The 21,281-nt window shown below is 37.7% G+C and overlaps 1 protein-coding gene across 8 annotated transcripts in view; it reads left to right on the top strand.

The window, feature by feature from the left end:
- FGD4 (FYVE, RhoGEF and PH domain containing 4) overlaps window positions 1-21,281 on the top strand; it is a 229,996-nt gene that overhangs the window by 169,250 nt on the left and 39,465 nt on the right. For all 8 annotated transcript variants that reach the window (XM_070789818.1, XM_019961364.2, XM_070789821.1 and 5 more), the window contains 3 exons: window positions 13,414-13,503; window positions 16,023-16,168; window positions 16,547-16,703. In XM_070789818.1, the coding sequence (XP_070645919.1) occupies window positions 13,414-13,503; window positions 16,023-16,168; window positions 16,547-16,703 (393 nt within the window). The remainder of the gene's footprint in view (window positions 1-13,413; window positions 13,504-16,022; window positions 16,169-16,546; window positions 16,704-21,281) is intronic.

Raw genomic sequence — 21,281 nt, 5'->3', positions numbered from 1 at the left:
AATGAAGTGGATGAATAGATGAAGGTGGTATACAGAATGTGGAGATTTATATAAACACGAAAAGCTTACATATTTATTTCCTGCTTATTTCCTGTTTTTTAATTGCTTTTTACTACTTTTTTTTTATAAATCTTGAAGATTTATAACTTTTTAACATATTCAAAAATTAAGATAATCATCTCCTGGGGGGAAAAAATGATAGAGAATCACATTCAGAAGTAAATTGAAAACAGAAAACCAGTGGTGTAATCCAAGTTAATTCCCTTTTCCTATTTTTCCTTCAGTTTCTTCTAAGTTTAATTGTAACTCTTAAAATTGTTGATTAATTTATAAATACGAGTTATCAGTTTTCTGAGAGTTAAAACATAATGCTTACATAGGTTATCCATTTCTTATGACTACAAGTTCTTTTATAATCAAGCTTTATTTTGATTTTAAATTAATTTTTATTAGAGTATAGTTGATTTACAATGTTATGTTGGTTTCTGCTATACCCCAAAGTGAATCAGTTATACGTATCCGTATATCTGCTCTTCTTTAGATTCTGTTCCCATATTTAGGTCATTACAAAGGATTGAGTAGAGTTCCCTATGCCATACTGTAGGTTTATATTAGTTGTCTACTTTATATATAGTAGTGTATATATGGAGAAGGCAATGGCACCCCACTCCAATACTCTTGCCTGGAAAATCCCATGGATGGAGGAGCCTGGTAGGCTGTAGTCCATGGGGTCACTAAGAGTCGGACACGACTGAGCGACTTCCCTTTCACTTTTCACTTTCATGCATTTGAGAAGGAAATGGCAACCCACTCCAGTGTTCTTGCCTGGAGAATCCCAGGGACAGGGGAGCCTGGTGGGCTTCCGTCTATGGGGTCTCACAGAGTCGGACACGACTGAAGCGACTTAGCAGCAGCAGCAGCAGTGTACATATGTCAACCCCAGTCTCGCAATTTATCCCCCATTCCCCAATAAAACTTTAAATTTCTTTTGGTTCACATCTTGAAATATAAAGAGACAGCTTTAGTGGTCTTGTTAGATTTGAAGACAAGTAGTAAATTACTCCTATATTTCTTCTCTTGACAAATCAGCTTTTAATTCCAAGAAAGTGAAAGGCAGCACAAACAAATTATCCAGCTTTACTAATCAATATTCATTGTTACTAGTATTATAATGAAGGTTCCAACTAAAGTTGTAGGCATTTAAAAATGGCGTGTAGGATAATGGAAAAGTTTTCCCACTAACCATGTGGATAGTTCATAAAAGTCTTGAGGATAGCTTTTCATTATTTATTTAGAACTGATGGGAATCTCAGAAACTTCTTTACGTTATGGTGACTGTTTAGTCTGTTGGAAAGTTCTAAGAAAGAAATGAGAAAAAGTGAGCTTCAGAGAGCCTATACCTGAAAAAACATATATCTACTATTGTTCACTTTAAAAATTCAGTATGCAGGACTTACTTTCCTGGGTCCTGGAGACAGAAATGAATAAGGCAGGCCCTTTCCACAAAGTCTCAGTCTGCTGAGGGGAGAGAAACATGAGTAAATCACCACGATGTGGTACAATAAGGGCTTAGGAAACACTATGAGAAAATAGCTGTGCCTGGAGGATAGCTGGTGAGGGGAAGGCTGTAGCACAACTGGACTTGACGGAGCAGTGGGAGGTGCTGGTGGTCCAAAATAGAGGGGAGCAGGGAGGTAGGGGAGAGGAGAGCATCTAGGCTGGGCACAGGGCTGAGAGTAGAAACAGGAGGGTAGTTGCCATGTCTAGGGATTTTTCTGGCCTCATAATAGAGGCCAGAAGGGCTAGTGAAATGAGTGTTGGGGTAGAAGAATAGGCTTAATGAGAAAATATAAGCTAAGGATAAATTGCAGTGGGTTTGTGTGCCTACATTGTATTTTTTCCCCCTGAAAGCACAGGAGATTTTTTTTTTTTTAAGAATTTTAAAAGTCTGAATAAAAAGTAATAAACCTCATAGAAAATCAAGAAAATGCAGCAAAGCATTGAGAATACAAAATCACTCATAGTTCTACCACCTAGAGAAAAGTGCTTTGATATCTAACTTATTTGCACTTATCAAAGTGCTTTGATATCTAGCTTATTTTTCTCAGCTGATTTAAAAAAAAATTTCAATAGCTTAATATATGGTCATTCTGCATCCTGTTTTGTAGGATAGGTATTTTCCATGTTATTTCAAGCTTTCCATAAGCCTAATACTATCTGTCTAAGAGGCATTTAATTAAAGCATGGAAGTGACATGATTGTACATCTGTGGGTTTTAGAAAAATGACTCAGATGAAAGGAAAAACAGATGGAGCAGGGTACATGGTTAGTAAGCAACAGTTGTATTCCAGGTGTGAAAGGAAAAGGTCCTGGATGAAGCAGAGGGTTAGGGACAAGGAAGAGAGATTTCTGAGAACTGCATGACTGGATATAGGGAATGAGTCATGTTCATTCCCTGTAGCTTCATTCAGTGAAGTGGCAGATGGGATGGCGTACCATTTACTGAACTACAAAGGAATAGAAAGAACAACATATTTGGAGGCAAGAAAAATTAATTGGCTTTAGACATAATAAATTTAAAGGACTTTTGCAACGTCCTGGAGAAGGACATGGTAACCTACTCTAGTATTCTTGCCTGGTGAATCCTGTGGATAAAGGAACGTGCTGGGCTACAGTCCATGGGTCCCAAAGAGTTGGACACCACTGAGCAACTAACACAACACATTGCAAAGTCCAGGGGAAAATATCTAAAACAAAAACGGAATATTCTGGAGACATTATGGATTATTGGTTAAGGATGAAAGCTATAGAATTAAAGCTTTAGGATTCTAAAGTTTTAGAATTAAAAGAGATGAATTCAGATCCCAGCCCCATTACTTCCCAGCTGTGTAACCTCAGGGCACATTAGTACTGAATTCTACAGGTCCTGGTTTCCTAACCTGGTTGAGATGACAGACAAGAAGGGAAGTGATTGTGTTTGGAATGAGAGGAGGGAGTAGAATGGTTAATTAGACTTCTTTTGTACTACTCAGCTTGTGGCACCTACAAGACATCCATTGGAAGATATTATGCAGGCGAAATAAGGATCTGGAACTCAGGAAAGAGGGTAGGAATGTAAGAGGATGTATGTAAGCAAGTGATTAATATTGCCAAAATAGAATATGTAGGAACCGGAAGAAGGCCAGGCACTGAGCCCTGAAGAGCACAAGCATAATCAAAAGGGGAACATAGTGATTTTTCCAAGAGGAGAAAGAAGGATTCTATTATGAGAATCACTGGGCTTCAGAGGGCAGAGGATGGGGGCCTGGAATTGATGAACTCGCAAGGACTGTCATCATTTAAAATGTGGAATTAGGAGTTATCCTGGAGACCTAGGCCTTTCCTGGGACATTATAGCTAAGTAGCTCAGTAAATCTGGGTATTCAGATTAAATACAGTGAATCTATATTGCACATATACCATGTGCAAGGCACTGCAGTAAATTCAAAGAGGAAGCTAGCAGTTGAGCTGATTAAGATAAATGACCATTATTTAAGGTATCATGAGATAAAGGGGAAAGGAGAGCTCAAAGATAGAGCCAAGGTTTGGAGCATGGCTGAGAGGATGAATTACCTGTTGTTAGCAGAAATGGAGAAGTCAGGCAGTCTGGAGCTCACCGAGTGAGTGAGTGAGGTTCTGAGATACAGCCTATAGAGGCTTGGTGCTGGGTGTGTCAGTTTGAACCGCAACCTTTTTGGTACCAGGGACCAATTTCATGGAAAACAATTTTTCCATGGGCGGGGGCAGGGTTAGGTGGTTTAGATTTCACCTGGCGCTCATCTCCTGCTGTGCAGCCTGGTTCCTAACAGGCCATGGACCAGCAGCAGTCTGTAGACCGGGGGTTGGGGGTCCCCTGCCATAAAGACCAGTGGAGTATCTTCAAAGAATGGGACTTTGAGTTTGAAGACGGTGGAGAGATTAACTTTCGTGGTGCCTTGTGACCAAGACTCTGAGGACTCAGGTCCAAGATGGTGTTACCAGTCAGCAGTCTCTCCAGCTTGCTGAGTGGCCTGGAACTCAAGAAAGAGAAAGCAAACTTGGAGTGGGATTGGCCGTGCAGCAGAGCGAAGAACAGCAGGACAACAGAATCAGGGATTGGGTTTAACAGAATGTTAATATGAACCAGGAGATTTGGGGAAGTCAGGTGGTTGGAGGCCACAGTGTGCACAAAGATTCAGTTTAGTGTGGGTGTGACAGAGATAGAAAGATCAGAACTTGAAAAAACAGTGGTGATTGTATGTGGCTTAAAAAAAACGAAAGCAAAACAGAGCAATAGGAAGACAGGCTCAAGAAGCAGACTTTCTCAGTTTGAATTCCATCTCAGCTACTTACCAGCTATGTGACCTTGAGTAGGTCATCTCAAACATCTGTGTACCTCAGGTTGCCTCATCTGTAAAATGGAGATACTATTACCTACTTCATAACATTTTTACAAGGTGTAGATCTTTTAATAGTTGTAAAGCATAGAGAACAGTGTCTTGAAACAATGTGAGCTGTATATTTGTTAAATAAAACAAAAAATAAAAATCCCGTTTCCTCATTTGTAAATCTAGATAAATAGACTCATGATCTGAGATGTCCCTTGATAGACATTCAGCATATTGTGCCTGCTGAAGATCCCAGCACCTTACTCTTAGTTCTTCTTTAAACTGATGTACTCCTTACAAGATACACAGATACGTTTGCATGCCTCTTGCCTATTAACTTCAATTTTTTATGTTTTGTTTGTTTATCCTGCCTGAACACCATAGATTATTACCATGTAAAACGCTAATGTGTACAAGGCTTTACTGTCATCAGAAATATTATGTGACCTAATTACTTTGATATTCTGCCTTGGCTTGGGATAGGTTAACTTAGTTATTGATTCTGAGTATATATTATATTTTCTTGATGTTTGATCTATAATTTCTGCTAAACCCAAAGGACACTTTAGTCTGCTGCTGCTGCTGCTAAGTCACTTCAGTCGTGTCCGACTCTGTGCGATCCCATAGACAGCAGCCCACCAGGCTCCTCCATCCCTGGGATTCTCCAGGCAAGAATACTGGAGTGGGTTGCCATTTCCTTCTCCAATGCATGAAAGTGAAGTCACTCAGTTGTGTCCGACTCTTAGCGACCCCATGGACTGCAGCCTACTTTAGTCTAATGTATATTAAATTGTGTATAAGAAGAACAAAGTTTTCCTCTCTTTTTGTCATTTCCAGTCTGATTTTGTGCAGGTAACCAAGTTGTTCTCCTCGGTTCAGGCTCTGTTCCTCTCTCCTCTGCAACCTCTATCAAAAAGATGTAATTTAAACCTTCAGATTTAAAGCTCTTACTTTCGAATTTGATAAACAGTGTGGAGGATGTAGACTGGGAAAATATTGGTACTGGTCACAATTAGGCTTGGATTTTGCTCCCTAAACTTCCTGAAGGATCATGTTAAAGTAACAGACTATTTATGCTTGTGAGGCTGTATTGTGAGGCAGGGGAAGGAACAATGCCTGCATTTTATAGTGGTTGTCCTCTTTTTCTTATAATGTGTACCTAGTGATACATTTCTTCCTGATTACAAATCTTCCCTGAGACCATGTGGCCTTACTTATGGCATTATTATATGATCTTATTAGAATACAAAGTTTGTGTTTTATTCCCATGCCTTCTCATTTTCTTCTTCCCTAGATCCAGGGAGAGTTCTCTTATTTATAAGGTGGCAGCAGAATAAGAACTTTGTTTTCACAAACCTGAATTGAATTTAACTCAGTCACTTACAGGGCTTCCCTTGTGGCTCAGCTGGTAAAGAATCTGCCTGCAGTGCAGGAGAACTGGGTTCACAAAGAGTTGGACACAATTGAGCGACTTTCACTTCACTTCAGTCAGTTACTAGCTCAGATCATGAACTCCTTATTGCTAAACTGAAGACTGTAATTAACTGATGACAGATTTGGATAGAAATTCCCCATGAGCAAGAATTATCCATTCTATAAAACCTGATAATTTATGTGTGTATATATATATGTATATAGTTAGTTTTACATATAGCATATTGAGTATGTTATAAATATATATATGAAGAAGGCTATAAGAAATTTTAGTAGTTTTGATTCAGTGTTTTTAGAAAAAAACCTGCTTAAAAAGTGACATGAGAACATTTATTGAAGAATTATAAAGCATAATGTCAGTATCTGATTCATTTTTAAATAAGTTAAGATTCTACCCTTAAGGAATCTTTCAGGAAACAGTTGCTCATTGGCATTTCCATAATTCTTTTCAAAATGTCTGCTCCCTTTCTTGGTAGTTTTGAAGCATGTGGCAGGGAGTATGGCACTAATATTCAGAAGAGTGAATTGCTGGCTCCACACAAGCATTTTCAGCCTATCCAGTGAATGAACTCTGTGAGCTGCTCTTTGTCCCAGTTCCTGCCATATGGCAGAGTCATGCCAAAAGGTCTGAAAAGAGCTACAGGAGTTGGTGACATCTGCAAAGGAGATAGAATTGACACTGCAGTGTGCCAGCGGGTACATTGACTAATAACTAGGCTGACCCTAACCCTAGTGAAAAGGAGCAGGTCTCTGTGAAAAGATTATTGGAGGTTTAAAGGTACACAATAATAGCCTAGGAATGTATTAAGCAGAGAGAAGTAGGGCAAAATAAATTGTATAGTCTTTTATTGTAAGGGGAGTGTATCTTACTTTTTTAGTTCTGATGGTTTAGTTATACTCTGGTGTGTTTTTGTTCAAGGAAATACTCTGAAAATCAGCTTTTAATACAGTATATATTCACAAGTAAAAAAAGAAGAAAAAAATAATCCCTTTATAGAGGTATATCAAAAGTAAGATACTTTTCATATAGCATATTTATACTTATTTTGTAAAATCAGACCTGTGTATTCAGTTCCAAAAGAACCAAAATGAGATTACTCATCCAGTCACTATTGTGTAACCATTATTGTTTTCCCAAGAATTACAAAAACAAATGACTTCTTAGTAAAGGGCTATTTAAAAAAACACCAGGCTACAGCCCCAATGTACCAACAGTTCTAAAACTCCTTGGTTCATTATTTAAGTGTAAGTCTGATAGAGTAATAGAGTCTTGTGGATACAGAGAGATCATATACTTCTCCCTAAATGTACTGAAATATATATGTTTCTGAAATGTAAGCAAGGTTCAGAAACTAAACTGATTTTTTAAAATTTGGAAGCCATCATATTATTACATCAAATGTGACTGAATTTTTTACCTGATAATTATTACTAAAATGCTTAAAAGCCTGCTTTAAGTAAAATCGATGTTGGAAAAATAACTAACATATAAATTAAAATGCTCATTCATTTTTAAATGGATAGTTGGTATTTTATTAGTCTGTTCACTTGTAGGCAAATAATAGTCTCAGTTTTTGTTGCAAAGAAGATTAGAGTGAAAGCCAACTATTTACTAATAGTTACTCAAAATCACATACTCTGCATATAAAATCTGATTTAGTCCTAACTGTAATCTTGGGCGAGTTTCCTGGCCTCTTTGAGTCTTGTTTTTTTTTTTTTTAAGCTATGGAATTTTGTTGTATATGTATACTATATGTAAAATAGGAATAATATTGGCACCCATTTTATAGACTTGTTGTAAGGACCAGTCAGTGTGTGTAAAATGCTTGTAACAGTCTGGCCTATTTCCTATTCCAGGGGATCTTCCCAACCCAGGGATCAAACCTGGGTCTCCCACATTGCAGGCAGATTCTTTACCATCTACCAGGGAAACCCACACATAACAATCAGTGAATAATTGTTAGCTATTCTTATCATGGTGATATTATCAACATTATTGTTGTGATTAACCTAAAAAAGTCTCCATAACTCTGTGATGTCCTCACTTTCACCATAAAATCCCTTGTATCTTTTCACATACCTTATATATGAGTGATTAAACCATTTGTTAGCAAGTTTACTTTTGCTTATCTTTGTGTTGGCTTTGCCAGGGTTAGGGACCTAATGTTAGAAGACCATCTGTGCAGGAGTATAGTTTTTACAAATAATTGCTGGCATTCTCTTGGATTTTACAAAATATGACCAGGATACCCATAATTTGCCACAATCAGCTAAAGTATAATTTGCAGTCAGCAAAAGACTTTTTCTTATAAACTTCTTATTCCACTTCCTCTTCCACTTCCTCAGGGGTGACGTCATCGCATAGCAGTAGTAGACAGTATAATCTGTTATTTAGTGAGTTCTCTGACTCATAAGATGTATTATTTTATCATGGCACAAATTCTGCTGGGTTGTTTTCTTTAAAGATTTCTGTTAGAAATCTTAGCATTAGAAGATAGAAAAGAACATGGTGGGTCAAAAAGATGTCACCACTATAAGAATAAAATGAAGGGCTGGCCAAAAGTTAAAAAATAAAATTTAAAAAAAATTAAAAAAAAAAAAAAGAAAAACTTAAAAAAAAATGAAGGGCTGGAAAAGAATGAACTGCTAATACTAATAACAACTTGGATGTATCTCAAATGCTTTTTGATAAGCAAAAGAAACAAGGCACAAAAGACACATACATACTATGTCATTCCATTTACATGTCTTTCTGGAACAAACCAGATCAGCATTACTAGGAGTTAGTGGTAGAAGAGGAATGTGATTGACTATAGATACCTAAGAAGAGTTTCAATAGAAACGTTACCTATCTTGATTGTGGTGGTAGTAACATGACTGTAAGCATTTGTCAAAACTCCTAGAACTATTCACCAAAAGGGTGAATTTTACTATTTGTAATTTTATCTCAGTAAATCTGGCTTAAAACCTGAAACAAATAGCTGTAGTGTTCATGCAGGTCAGTATTTCCTGTATGTGAAACAATACATAACTTATTCTGAAATGTCAGTAGATTTCTTATGTATTTACTTATTAAACTTACTTATAGCTTTGTAAGTCACATTTTTAGTTCATTAGGTATTTTATTTTCTTCTCTATAATTAGTGATCATCTAAAAGTTCCTTGAACGTTTATCAATTTCATGGAATATACTTCACATGTTTTTTAGTATTTGAAGTTTTTCATATTGATCAGGATGCTACCAGTAACTGCAATACTATTCATCAGTCAGTTGGTTCAGTCACTCAGTTGTGTCCAACTCTTTGTGACCTCATGGACTGCAGCACGCCAGGCTTCCCCATCCATCACCAACTCCCAGAGCTTGCTCAAACTCATGTCCATTGAGTCAGTGATGCCATCTAACCATCTCATCTGTCATCCTCTTCTCCTCCTGCCTTCAATCTTTCCCAGCATCAGGGTCTTTTCCAATGAATCAGTTCTTCCCATCAGGTGGCCAGAGTATTAGAGCTTCAACTTCAGCATCAATCCTTTCAATGAATATTCATGACTGATTTCCTTTAGGATGGACTGGGTGGATCTCCTTGCTGTCCAAGGGACTCTCAAGAGTCTTCTCCAACACCACAGTTCAAAAGCATCAATTCTTTGGCTTTCTTTATAGTGCAGCTGTCACATCCATACGTGTCTACTGGAAAAACCATAGCTTTGACTAGATGGACCTTTGTTGGCAAAGTAATGTCTGCTTTTTAACATGTTGTCATAGCTTTTCTTCCAAGGAGCAAGTGTCTTTTAATGTAATGGTTGCAGTCACCATCTTCAGTGATTTTGGAGTCCAAGAAAATAAAGTCTGTCACTGTTTCCATTGTTTCCCCATCTATTTGCCATGAATTGATGGGACCAGATGCCATGATCTTAGTTTTTTTAATGTTGAGTTCTACACTTGATCTTAAGCCATCTTTCTAACTCTCCTGTTTCACTTTCATCAAGAGACTCTTTAGTTCCTCTTTGCTTTCTGCCATAAGGGTGGTGTCATCTGCATATCTGAAGTTATTGATATTTCTCATGGCAATCGTGATTCGAGCTTGTGCTTCATCCAGCCTGGCATTTCTCATGATGTACTCTGCATATAATTTAAATAAGCAGAGTGACAACATATAGCCTTGACATACTCCTTTCCCAGTTTGAAACCAGTCCGTTGTTCCATGTTCAGTTCTAACTGTTGGTTTTCTTGACCCGCATACAGATTTCTCAGGAGGCAGATCAGGTGGTCTGATATTGATATTCCCATTTTTTTAAAGAATTTTCCACAGTTTGTTGTGATCCACACAGTCAAAGTTTTGGCATAGTCAATAAAGCAGAAGTAGATATTTTTCTCGACCTCCTTAAATAGTAAGGAAGTTTATTGTCTTCATTTCCGTGGTTATGAGATGACTGCTCTTTAGCACTTAAGCCTGCACGTGCCCTCATCTACATAGAGCAGCAAACAGATCTCTTTTTCTTTGTTTCTTCCTTAAGGATAGGGAGCCTTCTTTTCCAAAGCTGCCATTGCATATTGTCTTGTGTCACATTTGCTCCTAAACCAATTGTGGTATACCATTGATAGCAACACCATTCAGTTCAGTTCAGTTCAGTCGCTCAGTCATGTCCAACTCTTTGCGACCCCATGAATCGCAGCACACCAGGCCCCTCTGTCCATCACCAACTCACAGAGTTCACTCAAACTCATGTCCATCAAGTCGGTGATGCCATCCAGCCATCTCATCCTCTGTCGTCCCCTTCTCCTCCTGCCTCCAATCCTTCCCAGCATCAGTCTTTTCCAATGCGTCAGCTCTTCACATGAGGTGGCCAAAATATTGGAGTTTCAACTTTAGCATTATTCCTTCCAAAGAACACCCAGGACTGATCTCTTTTAGAATGGACTGGTTGGATCTCCCTGCAGTCCAAGGGGCTCTCAAGAGTGTTCTCCAATACTATAGTTCAAAAGCATCAATTCTTCGACGCTCAGCTTTCTTCACAGTCCAACTTTCACATCCATACATGACCACTGGAAAAACCATAGCCTTGACTAGATGGACCTTTGTTGGCAAAGTAATGTCTCTGCTTTTCAATATGCTATCTAGGTTGGTCATAACTTTCCTTCCAAGGAGTAAGTGTCTTTTAATTTCATGGCTGCAGTCACCATCTGCAGTGATTTTGGAGCCCCAAAATATGAAGTCTGACACTGTTTCCACTGTTTCCCCATTTATTTCCTATGAAGTGATGGGACTGGATGCCATGATCTTAGTTTTCTGAATGTTGAGCTTTAAGCCAATTTTTTCACTCTCCTCTTTCACTTTCATCAAGAGGCTTTTTAGTTCCTCTTCACTTTCTGCCATAAGGGTGGTGTCATCTGCATATCTGAGGTTATTGATATTTCTCCTGGCAATCTTGATTCCAGCTTGTGCTTCTTTCAGCCCAGCATTTCTCATGATGTACTCTGCATATAAGTTAAATAAGCAGGGTGACAATATACAGCCTTGACGTACTCCTTTTCCTATTTGGTACCAAGTCTGTTGTTCCATGTCCAGTTCTAACTATTGCTTCCTGACCTGCATATAGGTTTCTCAAAAGGCAGGTTAGGTGGTCTGGTATTCCCATCTCTTTCAGAATTTTCCACAGTTTATTGTGATCCACACAGTCAAAGGCTTTGGCATAGTCAATAAAGCAGAAATAGATGTTTTTCTGGTACTCTCTTGCTTTTTTGATGATCCAGTGGTGACAGCATTCAGGGCTCCCTTTTCATCTGTGGATAAGGTCAGTTTCTGCAAAGGAAAGATTACATAGTACTGGGATTGACACAACAACCAAATCTGGATACCATTAAGAGATAAGGGGAAGGGAAGGATGCCAGGCAGGCAACCAACAATGCTGGTACTTTACTCTGAATTTATTAAGTTAAACCAAAATCTTGACTAATTGTGGAATTTGATTGCTATATAGTTCTTATTTCAGTGTTTCTGAGACCACAAATTATTTAAACAGCATTATGTTACTTAATCCTAAAGTCTCACATAAAAATATCTCAATTCAGTGGTAATGTAAGAAGCAGCATGGTAACTTTCCACATTAAAATATACATTGCATATAAAGCATAGAGTAGATGTCGTGTATGTTTAATACCATGAAATATTTACACAACTTCATAACATTTTATACAGAGTTCAAAATGTAGACTTTACACAAATTAGACACTGGCTTAAAGTATACTTTGGTCTGCTTTGGTACTAAAGTTTTTTCTAAACTCATTATATTCATACTCTCCTAGAATGAAAAGAGTATTTCAGAAAAGTAGCTAGGTAGAAACTACTCTGAATGGTACACAGAGCCTAGATTTTATCCTTAGTGAGAAGAGGACTATTGGAGACTTTTTTTCCCTTTCCTATTAGAATTAGAATTAGGTGAGGAGAGCAGAGTTTTAGAAAGATTCCTTATACAGTAGTATTCAAGGTGGGTTAGAGCCATCAAAATAATGGAATCAGATAATTGGACAACTGTTGATTGGCCTGGGCTTGAGATAAGGTATGAGCAAACAGGGTATTAGTGATGAGAACTTAAAAGATGATGCTAAAGACAGAATATTATGAATAGGAGTTGGTGGCTGACTGAATTTTGTGATAGGGAACTAAGCTTAAAGTAATTTAAGTCAGCTAACTAGAAAGGGATAGAACCACTGCTGGGTTGGTAAGATCCAAGGATGGTGGTAGAATGGAGATATTACAGAAAAGGTAGTTTTGGTATTAGATTCACAACATATCAAAGCAATAATAAATGTCCAGCAATATTTAGGCATGTGCAACTGCTGTTCATCATTCATTCAGTGATATTTTATTGAATGCCAGTGTTTTATTGAAGCACTGTAGTAGACACAAGAGATGGATCAGTTAACAAGGGGAAAATATTGCTATCCTCATGACACTAGTAAGGGTATACAAAGATATTTTAGAGTTAATTAGATATCAACTGAGGAAATAATAAAGTCTGGATTTAATTAAAAATAATATAGGTAGAGGGGAGATGGGTGGGAGCATAGATGAAAGAAGACTAACAATGAGTTGATGTTGGATCTTGATGTTGGACACATGGGGATTTGCTTTACTATTTTCTCTAGTTTTGTATAAGATTGAAATTTTCTATAATTAAAATTTTTAAGCTAAAAAGTTCTGTGCATAGAGCTAATAGAGTGATACAAGCATGTGCAAAGAGTAGCCTGAGAGAGGTAGGGGAAAAATGAGGAAAGTATAGTACCTGGGAAATAAAAAAAATAAAAGATGTTTCAGGGAAAAGATGGATGATACTGTTAATTGATACAGAGATCAGAGAAGTTATAACCTAAAGAAGTTGTCATAGGGTAAATCTAGCAGATTGCTAATGTCTAGTTTTGTTCATTTCTGGTTGGATGTTCCTTAATGCCTTAAAGAAATTGGGTATGTGAGAAGCTTAAGAAAACTTTTGATGAAACCATTTGATAATGTTTATTACTTTAGAAATACCATCCAAGCTTTCTTTCCTAATATGTGAATATCTATTCTATTTTTAGGAGACTGATGAAGAAAAACTTCACAAAATAGCCAATGAACTTTTGCTTACAGAAAGAGCTTATGTCAGCCGACTTGCTCTCTTAGATCAGGTAATATTTTCTCTTTCAGAATTATTTTTGTCATTATACATCACTTTAACTTAGTAATTAAAGTGCTTTAGAAACTGCAAGAATGGCTTGCCTGTTTCTGTCTACTTCCTCAAGGAAATCACTAACATTTTCAACTTTGTCAGTGAATTAATTAGGTACAAAGGTTTCATAATTCATAGAAAACAGATTGAAAGACTCTCGTATGGGTCACAAAATGTCTTTATCTGTATCTTTCAATCCTAAACACTACTGTTTCTTGTCGCTTTATTGTGATCCTGCAGACCGTGTTACTAAATAGGAGATTCAGATGCTGGCATGAATACGTCACTGATTCTTGTCTCACTTGCTGTTCAGCCATTGAGAGTGATTGGAATAGCCTAGAGTCATAGGGCCAGATGGAAATTTGAAATTTCACTTTTTCAGCCTTGCACGAAAAGTTAAAAACAGTGCCTGGTGTTAATAGTTGTTGAATATGTGAATAACATTTTGTACTTTTATCATGGTAGAGGCTTGTGAATCATCTCAAGTATACATTTGTGAAGAAAGTTATAAAATGCATCATTAAGAATAACTGTTCAACACAATGGCCTCTTAATCCTGTTACACTGATAAAAGATCAAGAGAATTGGTAGATTACTGATATAGACTCTTCTTATTAGAAGAGAAAGTGAGTATTATGTTTGAGTGTTACTTACAAGAAGGCTTGTTCCACTATGGCAATTGGAAAATGGAACTTTGTGGAAGCAGGTCATCCTGGGCATGCCTCCTCATCAGGAATCCTTGGACTAAGTAAGCTACGTTGTCTGTTAGCGTGAGCCTGAAGGGGCCTGATTAAGACTTGTGTTCTCCAAAGTAATGAGTTTGTGACTCAAATACTCACTTTTCAAAGAATTTCACCATAAGTCAATCAATTTATGTTGATTTGTACCTTTGAAATAATGTCCGTTCTCATGGAGATTACAGACCTGAAACTTTAAGATATTCTTGTAGTGGAAATGTGCTTTTTCCTCTTATCAGGTTGCACTTTTTTTTCTTTCTTTTTTCCAGCCATATTATCTTGTTAGTGACGTTGGCTGACCTTTTAGAATTTAGAGTCTTAATTACTAAAATATCCTATTGGAGTCTCTAAGGACATAATTTTGTATTCTTTTTGCCTCCCAAGAAAATGCAATAGAGGTGAATTTAGAAAATAAACAACCATCTGGACATTATGAAAGAACAGACTTCCTTCTGCCTACATTTAACAGAATGGCAATTAAGAGGTATAGTAGCCCTACTGGAGTAGAGCTAAGACTGCAAAACTATTTTTACTGTCTTTAAAATACCTGTTATTATGTACAAGAGAAGATTTTTTTATCCTCATTCCTGAGTTTTAAGTTATCATACATTATTACTTAGTAAAGCAGGAAAACATCTGAGAACCAAAATACTCTTTTGTTCATACTGCCTTTTTATTAAGTGCCTGTTGTGCTATGAGAACTAATTCACAGTGTTCTCTGTCCCCAAGGAGTGTACTGTTTAAATAGGGAAGATGAGATTTATGCCAATAAATTATAATAAAGGGCAACATGTAATACATAAATGTCATTCAAAAAATAAAGAGGAGTGGAAAATATAATTATTGTGCATATATATCATTTTCCATATCTCTTAACTCTGCCTGTGGATAGGAAGGTTAAATCCTATTTTGAAACCATTTTTCTCAGATTTGAACTTCAACCCGTGTTCCAGGACTCGAGCCTGGCCAAAACCCTGCTTAGGACTCTAACCCACAAGGCTGGTACATGGCATTCAGCCAAAACCCACAGTAATGAAGTTCAGGTCCTTAATGTCTCATCACAGAAAGAATTCGGTGAGAGACAAAGTGATACATAAAAAGTGGATTTATTCAGAGAGAAACACACTCCACAGAGTGTGGGCCATCACAGAAGGCGAGTGCAGTGGCCCCAAAATGCGGCATAATCAGTTTTTATGGGCTGGGTAATTTCATATTTTGGGGAAGGGGTGGAAATTTCCAGGAATTGGGCCACCACCCACTTTTTGGTCTTTTGGTAGTGCCTTGGAACTGTCATGGCGCCTCTGAGCGTGTCATTTAGCTTGCTGATTGAGGATCAAAGTCTAGTTGAAGTTGGCTTGTCTGTCGTCTTGGACCCATTTGATTCTAATTGATTTATGCTTGTGTTCTTGGGTTATGTCATTCTTTCAGAAGTTGTTCCCGGCCCCTTTCCCTCCTGTTTCACCATTAGCCTCGATTGGAAATTTCTCTGGAATAGAAAAGATTAATATCCTGTAGATAGAGGCACAGCCTAGATTAGAATTAGTTTCGTAATTCTAATTCCTGGTTTTTCTCTTCAAAGCATATTGTCATTCCTCCATTTCAAAAGTGATTGATTTCTTGAATCATGAACTTTTACATTTATTCAACAAAAAGTTATTAAGAGCCCACTGTGTGCCTCAGCACAATGCTAGATGGTTAACCAGTAAATTTGAAGTAATATTTGCTTTATTTTCTTATTCAGGTATTTTATTGCAAACTATTAGAAGAAGCAAATCGAGGTTCATTTTCAGCAGAGCTGGTGAATAAAATCTTTTCTAATATTTCATCAATAAATACCTTCCATAGTAGATTCCTATTGCCAGAGCTGGAGAAAAGAATGCAAGAATGGTAAGGGGAGTAGATAACAAGTAATATATCTAAGGCAGCATTTATGCAAAATTTTTTATGTTAAAGATCCCTGAAAGACCTTGTAGTACATTTTTTGGCTTTAGTTGAAAACATTTTATCTCTTCTTTACAAGCTTTAGTTTGATTAGTAGAAACAAGATATTAGGGATTATCTGGAACATCAGAATTCCATAGCATTTCTCTTTACAGTGTCATTATTAACTCTCTTTTAAAAAGTGCTTTTTTCATTCTGTCAGTTTTGGAGCAAAGTGGATCTGATAAAAGCACAGAATGTGTATAAAAAGTGATTACTTTGGAGTCCTCTACATTCATTCATTCTATAAGAAATCTTAATAGCTTGCTTCTATGTTTTATACAGGGAAACTACCCCTAGAATTGGTGACATCCTTCAGAAATTGGCACCATTCCTTAAGATGTACGGAGAATATGTGAAGGGATTCGATAACGCAATGGAATTGGTTAAAAACATGACGGAGCGTATTCCCCAGTTCAAATCAGTAGTTGAAGAAATTCAGGTAAATAGAACTCTTTTGTTCAAGGCTATAAATTAATTTTTCTGTACAAATCATAAGGTTTTCTAGATCTAAATTTTAGATTGAGACTCCTAGACAAATTCTAATCTACTCTAAATTATGCAAAAATCATCTCTGCAAAGTTAAAATATTTATTGAGCACATGCTATATACTGAACAGTAAATTCTCCATTTATTTTTAAGGCAAGGAGAGTCTGGCTTTATCAGGGTCCACATAAATTTCCAAAAAAGTTTCCATCCAGCTCTGTGTGTCTCTTGCTTGCTTTCAGAGGTTGAAATGTTGGAATGAATATAAAGAATGCTATAAACCATGACATTTTGGAAACATAATTACAGTTGACCCTTGGACAACACAGGGGTTAGGATCGTTTATCCCCCACTGTTTGAAAATCCCAGTATAGTTTTAGGGCCAGCCCTTCATATCCATGGTTATGCATCCATGGATTCAACCAAACGTGGACTATGTAGTACTGTAGTACATATTTACTGGGGGGAAAAACAACAACAATATGTGTATAAGTGGACCTGCATAGTACAAACCCATATGCAAGGATCAACTATATTCTGTTTTGTTTCTTGGGGGTGGGGGAGTTGGTCATTTCATATATGTGGCTTAAAATTTCATCAAACCTGGATAATACATTTTAATAATGGAAAAAGCAAGAGAGTTCCAGAAAAACATCTATTTCTGCTTTATTGACTATGCCAAAGCCTTTGACTGTGTGGATCACAATAAACTGTGGAAAATTCTGAAAGAGATGAGAATACCAGACCACCTGACCGGCATCCTGAGAAACCTGTATGCAGGTCAGGAAACAACAGTTAAAACTGGACATGGAACAACAGACTGTTTCCAAATAGGAAAAGGAGTACGTCAAGGCTGTATATTGTCACCCTGCTTATTTAACTTATATGCAGAGTATATCATGAGAAATGCTGGGCTGGAGGAAGCACAAGTTGATATTGCCGGGAGAAATATCAATAACCTCAGATATGCAGATGACAGCACCCTTATGGCAGAAAGTGAAGAAGAACTAAAGAGCCTGTTGATGAAAGTGAAAGAAGAGAGTGAAAAAGTTGGCCTAAAGCTCAACATTCAGAAAACTAAGATCATGGCATCCAGTCCCATCACTTCATGCGAAGTAGATGGAGAAACAGTGGAAACAGTGGCTGACTTTATTTTGGGGGGCTCCAAAATCACTGCAGATGCTGATTGCAGCCATGAAATTAAAAGATGCTTAGTCCTTGGAAGGAAAGTTATGACCAACCTAGACCGCATATTAAAAAGCAGAGACATTACTTTGTCAACAAAGGTCCATCTAGTCAAGGCTATGGTTTTTCCAGTAGTCATGTATGGATGTGAGAGTTGGATTATAAAGAAAGCTGAGCGCCAAAGAATTGATGCTTTTGAACTGTGGTGTTGAAGAAGACTCTTGAGAGTCCCTTGGACTGCAAGGACATCCAACCAGTCCATTATAAAGATCAGTCCTGGGTGTTCATTGGAAGAACTGATGTTGAAGCTGAAACTCCAATACTTTGGCCACCTGACGCGAAGAGCTGACTCATTTGAAAAGACCATGATGTTGGGAAAGATTGAAGGCAGGAGGAGAAGGGGACGACAGAGGATGAGATGGTTGGATGGCATCACCGACTCAATGGACATCGGTTTGGGTGGACTCCGGGAGTTGGTAATGGACAGGGAGGCCTGCTGTGCTGTGGTTCATGGGGTTGCAAAGAGTTGGACGTGATGGAACTGAACTGAACTGAATAACATAATACTTTCTATTTGATTCTCTAGTCAAGACTGTTGATAATTTCTTTGCTTAAGTTTAAATATTGAAAAGTTTAAATGTTGATATTAATATCAATATTAAATACTGATTTCTTAGATCACCTAAGATTATTTGGGTGGTATTCTTGACTACCTTCTTTTGTTTTACATGGATATTTTTTACCTGTGTTTAAAACCCATTAATACAGTGATATGATTACTGTTTTGTATAATTTTAAGTCTTAAAGAAGTTAGAGTTATATATATATATATAAAGTATATATAAATCAATGTGATATACAATACCAAGAAAAGGAAAGATGGAAACCACATGATGATCTCAATAGATGCAGAAGAAGCATTTGATAAAATGCAACATCCATTCATGATACAAACTGTTACCAAAATGGATATTGAGGGAACATGAAGTGAAACTGAAAGTCGCTTGGGCGTGTCCGACTCTTTGCGACCCCATGAACTATATAGTCCATGGGATTCTCCAGGCCAGTATACTGCAGTTGGTAGCCTTTCCCTTCTCCAGGGGATCTTCTTAACCCAGGGATCGAACCCAGGTCTCTTTCATTGCAGGTGAATTCTTTACCAGCTGAGCCACAAGGGAAGCCCAGGAATACGGGAGTGGGTAGCCTGTCCCTTCTCCAGCAAACCTTCACAGCCCAGGGATCAAACCAGTGTCTCCTGCATTCTAGGCAGATTCTTTACCAACTGAGCTATCTGGGAAGCCCTTTGAGGGAACATATCTCAACATAAAAGTTATTTATGACAAACCCCAACCACCATAATACTTAACAGGGAAAAGCTTGAAAACTTTCCTGCTAAAATCTGGAACAAGACACTGATGCCCACTCTCAGCACTTCTCTTCAACATAGTAATTGAAGTCTTAGCCACAGCAATCATAGAAGAAAAAGAAAAATTATCCAAATTGGAAGAGAAGAGGTAAAATTGTCATTGTAAGCATATGACATTATACTGTATATAGAAAACGCTAAAGACTCCACACAGAAACTACTAGGACTGATAAATTCAGCAACATAGCAGGATACAAGATTAACATGAAAAAATCTGTTCCCCTTCTTTACACTAACAAAGAAATATCAGAATCAGTTCAGTTCAGTTCAGTTGTTCAGTTGTGTCTGCCTCTTTGCAAATGCGTGGACTATAGCACGCCAGGCTTCCCTGTCCATCACCAACTCCCGGAACTTACTCAAACTCATGTCCATTGAGTCAGTGATGCCATCCAACCATCTCATCCTCTGTCATCCCCTTCTCCTCATGCCTTCAATCTTTCCCAGCATCACGGTCTTTTCTGGTGAGTCAGTTCTTCCCATCAGGTGGACAAAGTATTGGAGTTTCAGCTTCAGTATAAGTCCTACCAATGTATAGTCAGGACTGATTTCCTTTAGGATGGACTGGTTGGATCTCCTTGCTGTCCAAGGGACTCAAGAGTCTTCTCCAACACCACTGTTCAAAATCATCAATTCTTCAGCGCTCAGCTTTCTTTGTCGTCCAACTCTTACATCCATACATGACTACTGGAAAAACCATAGCTTTGACTAGACAGAATTTGTTGGCAAAGTAATGTCTCTGCTTTTTAATATGCTGTCTAGGTTGGTCACAACTTTTCTCCCAAGGAGTAAGCAGCTTTTAATTCCATGGCTGTAGTCATCATCTGCAGTGATTTTGGAGCCAAAAAAAATAAAGTCTGTCACTGTTTAACCATCTATTTGCCTTGAAGCGATGGGACCAGGTGCCATGATCTTAGTTTTCTGAATGTTGAGTTTTAAGCCAACTTTTCACTGTCCTGTTTCACTTTCATCAAGAGGCTCTTTAGTTCTTCACTTTGGGCCATAAGGGTGGTGTCATCTGCATATCTGAGGTAACTTATATTTCTCCTGGCATCTTGATTCTAGATTGTGCTTCTTCCAGCCCAGCATTTCTCATGATATTTGCTGCATATAAGATAAATAAGCTGGGTGACAATATACAGCCTTGATGTACTCCTTTCCAAACTTGGAACCAATCTGTTGTTCCATGTCCAGTTCTAACTTTTGCTTCCTGACCTGCATACAAATTTCTCAAGATGCATGTTGATGTATGGCAAAACCAATACAATATTGTAAAGTAAAAAAAAATTTTTTTTTTTTAATAAATAAAAGAGGGAAAAAAAAAAAAACAAATTTCTCAAGAGGCAGGTCAGGTGGTCTGGTATTTCATCTCTGTCAGAATTTTCCACAGTTTATTGTAATCCACACAGTCAAAGGCTTTGACGTAGGCAATAAAGCAGAAATAGATGTTTTTTTGGAACTCACTTGCTTTTTTGATGATCCATTGGTTGTTGGCAATTTGATCTCTGATTCCTCTGCCTTTTCTAAATCCAGCTTGAACATCTGGAAGTTCATGGTTCACGTACTATTGAAGCCTGGCTTGGAGAATTTTGAGCATTACTTTACTAGCGTGTGAGATGAGTGCAATTGTGTGGTAGATTGAGCATTCTTTGGTATTTCCTTTCTTTGGGATTGGAATGAAAACTGACCTTTTCCAGTCCTGTGGCCAGTGCTGAGTTTTCCAAATTTACTGGCATATTGAGGGCAGCACTTTCACAGCATCATCTTTTAGGATTTGAAATAGCTCAACTGGAATTCCATCACCTCCACTAGCTTTGTTCGTAGTGATGCTTCCTAAGGCCCACTTCACTTAGCATTCCAGGGTACCTGGCTCTAGGTGAATGAAAATACCATCATGATTATCTGGGTCATGAAGATCTTTTTTG

This window comes from Bos indicus, chromosome 5 (assembly GCF_029378745.1).
Source record: "Bos indicus isolate NIAB-ARS_2022 breed Sahiwal x Tharparkar chromosome 5, NIAB-ARS_B.indTharparkar_mat_pri_1.0, whole genome shotgun sequence".
Taxonomy (NCBI): Eukaryota; Metazoa; Chordata; class Mammalia; order Artiodactyla; family Bovidae; genus Bos; species Bos indicus.
Note: the sequence above shows the minus strand (reverse complement) of the source record. Positions and strands in the feature narration are given on the sequence as shown.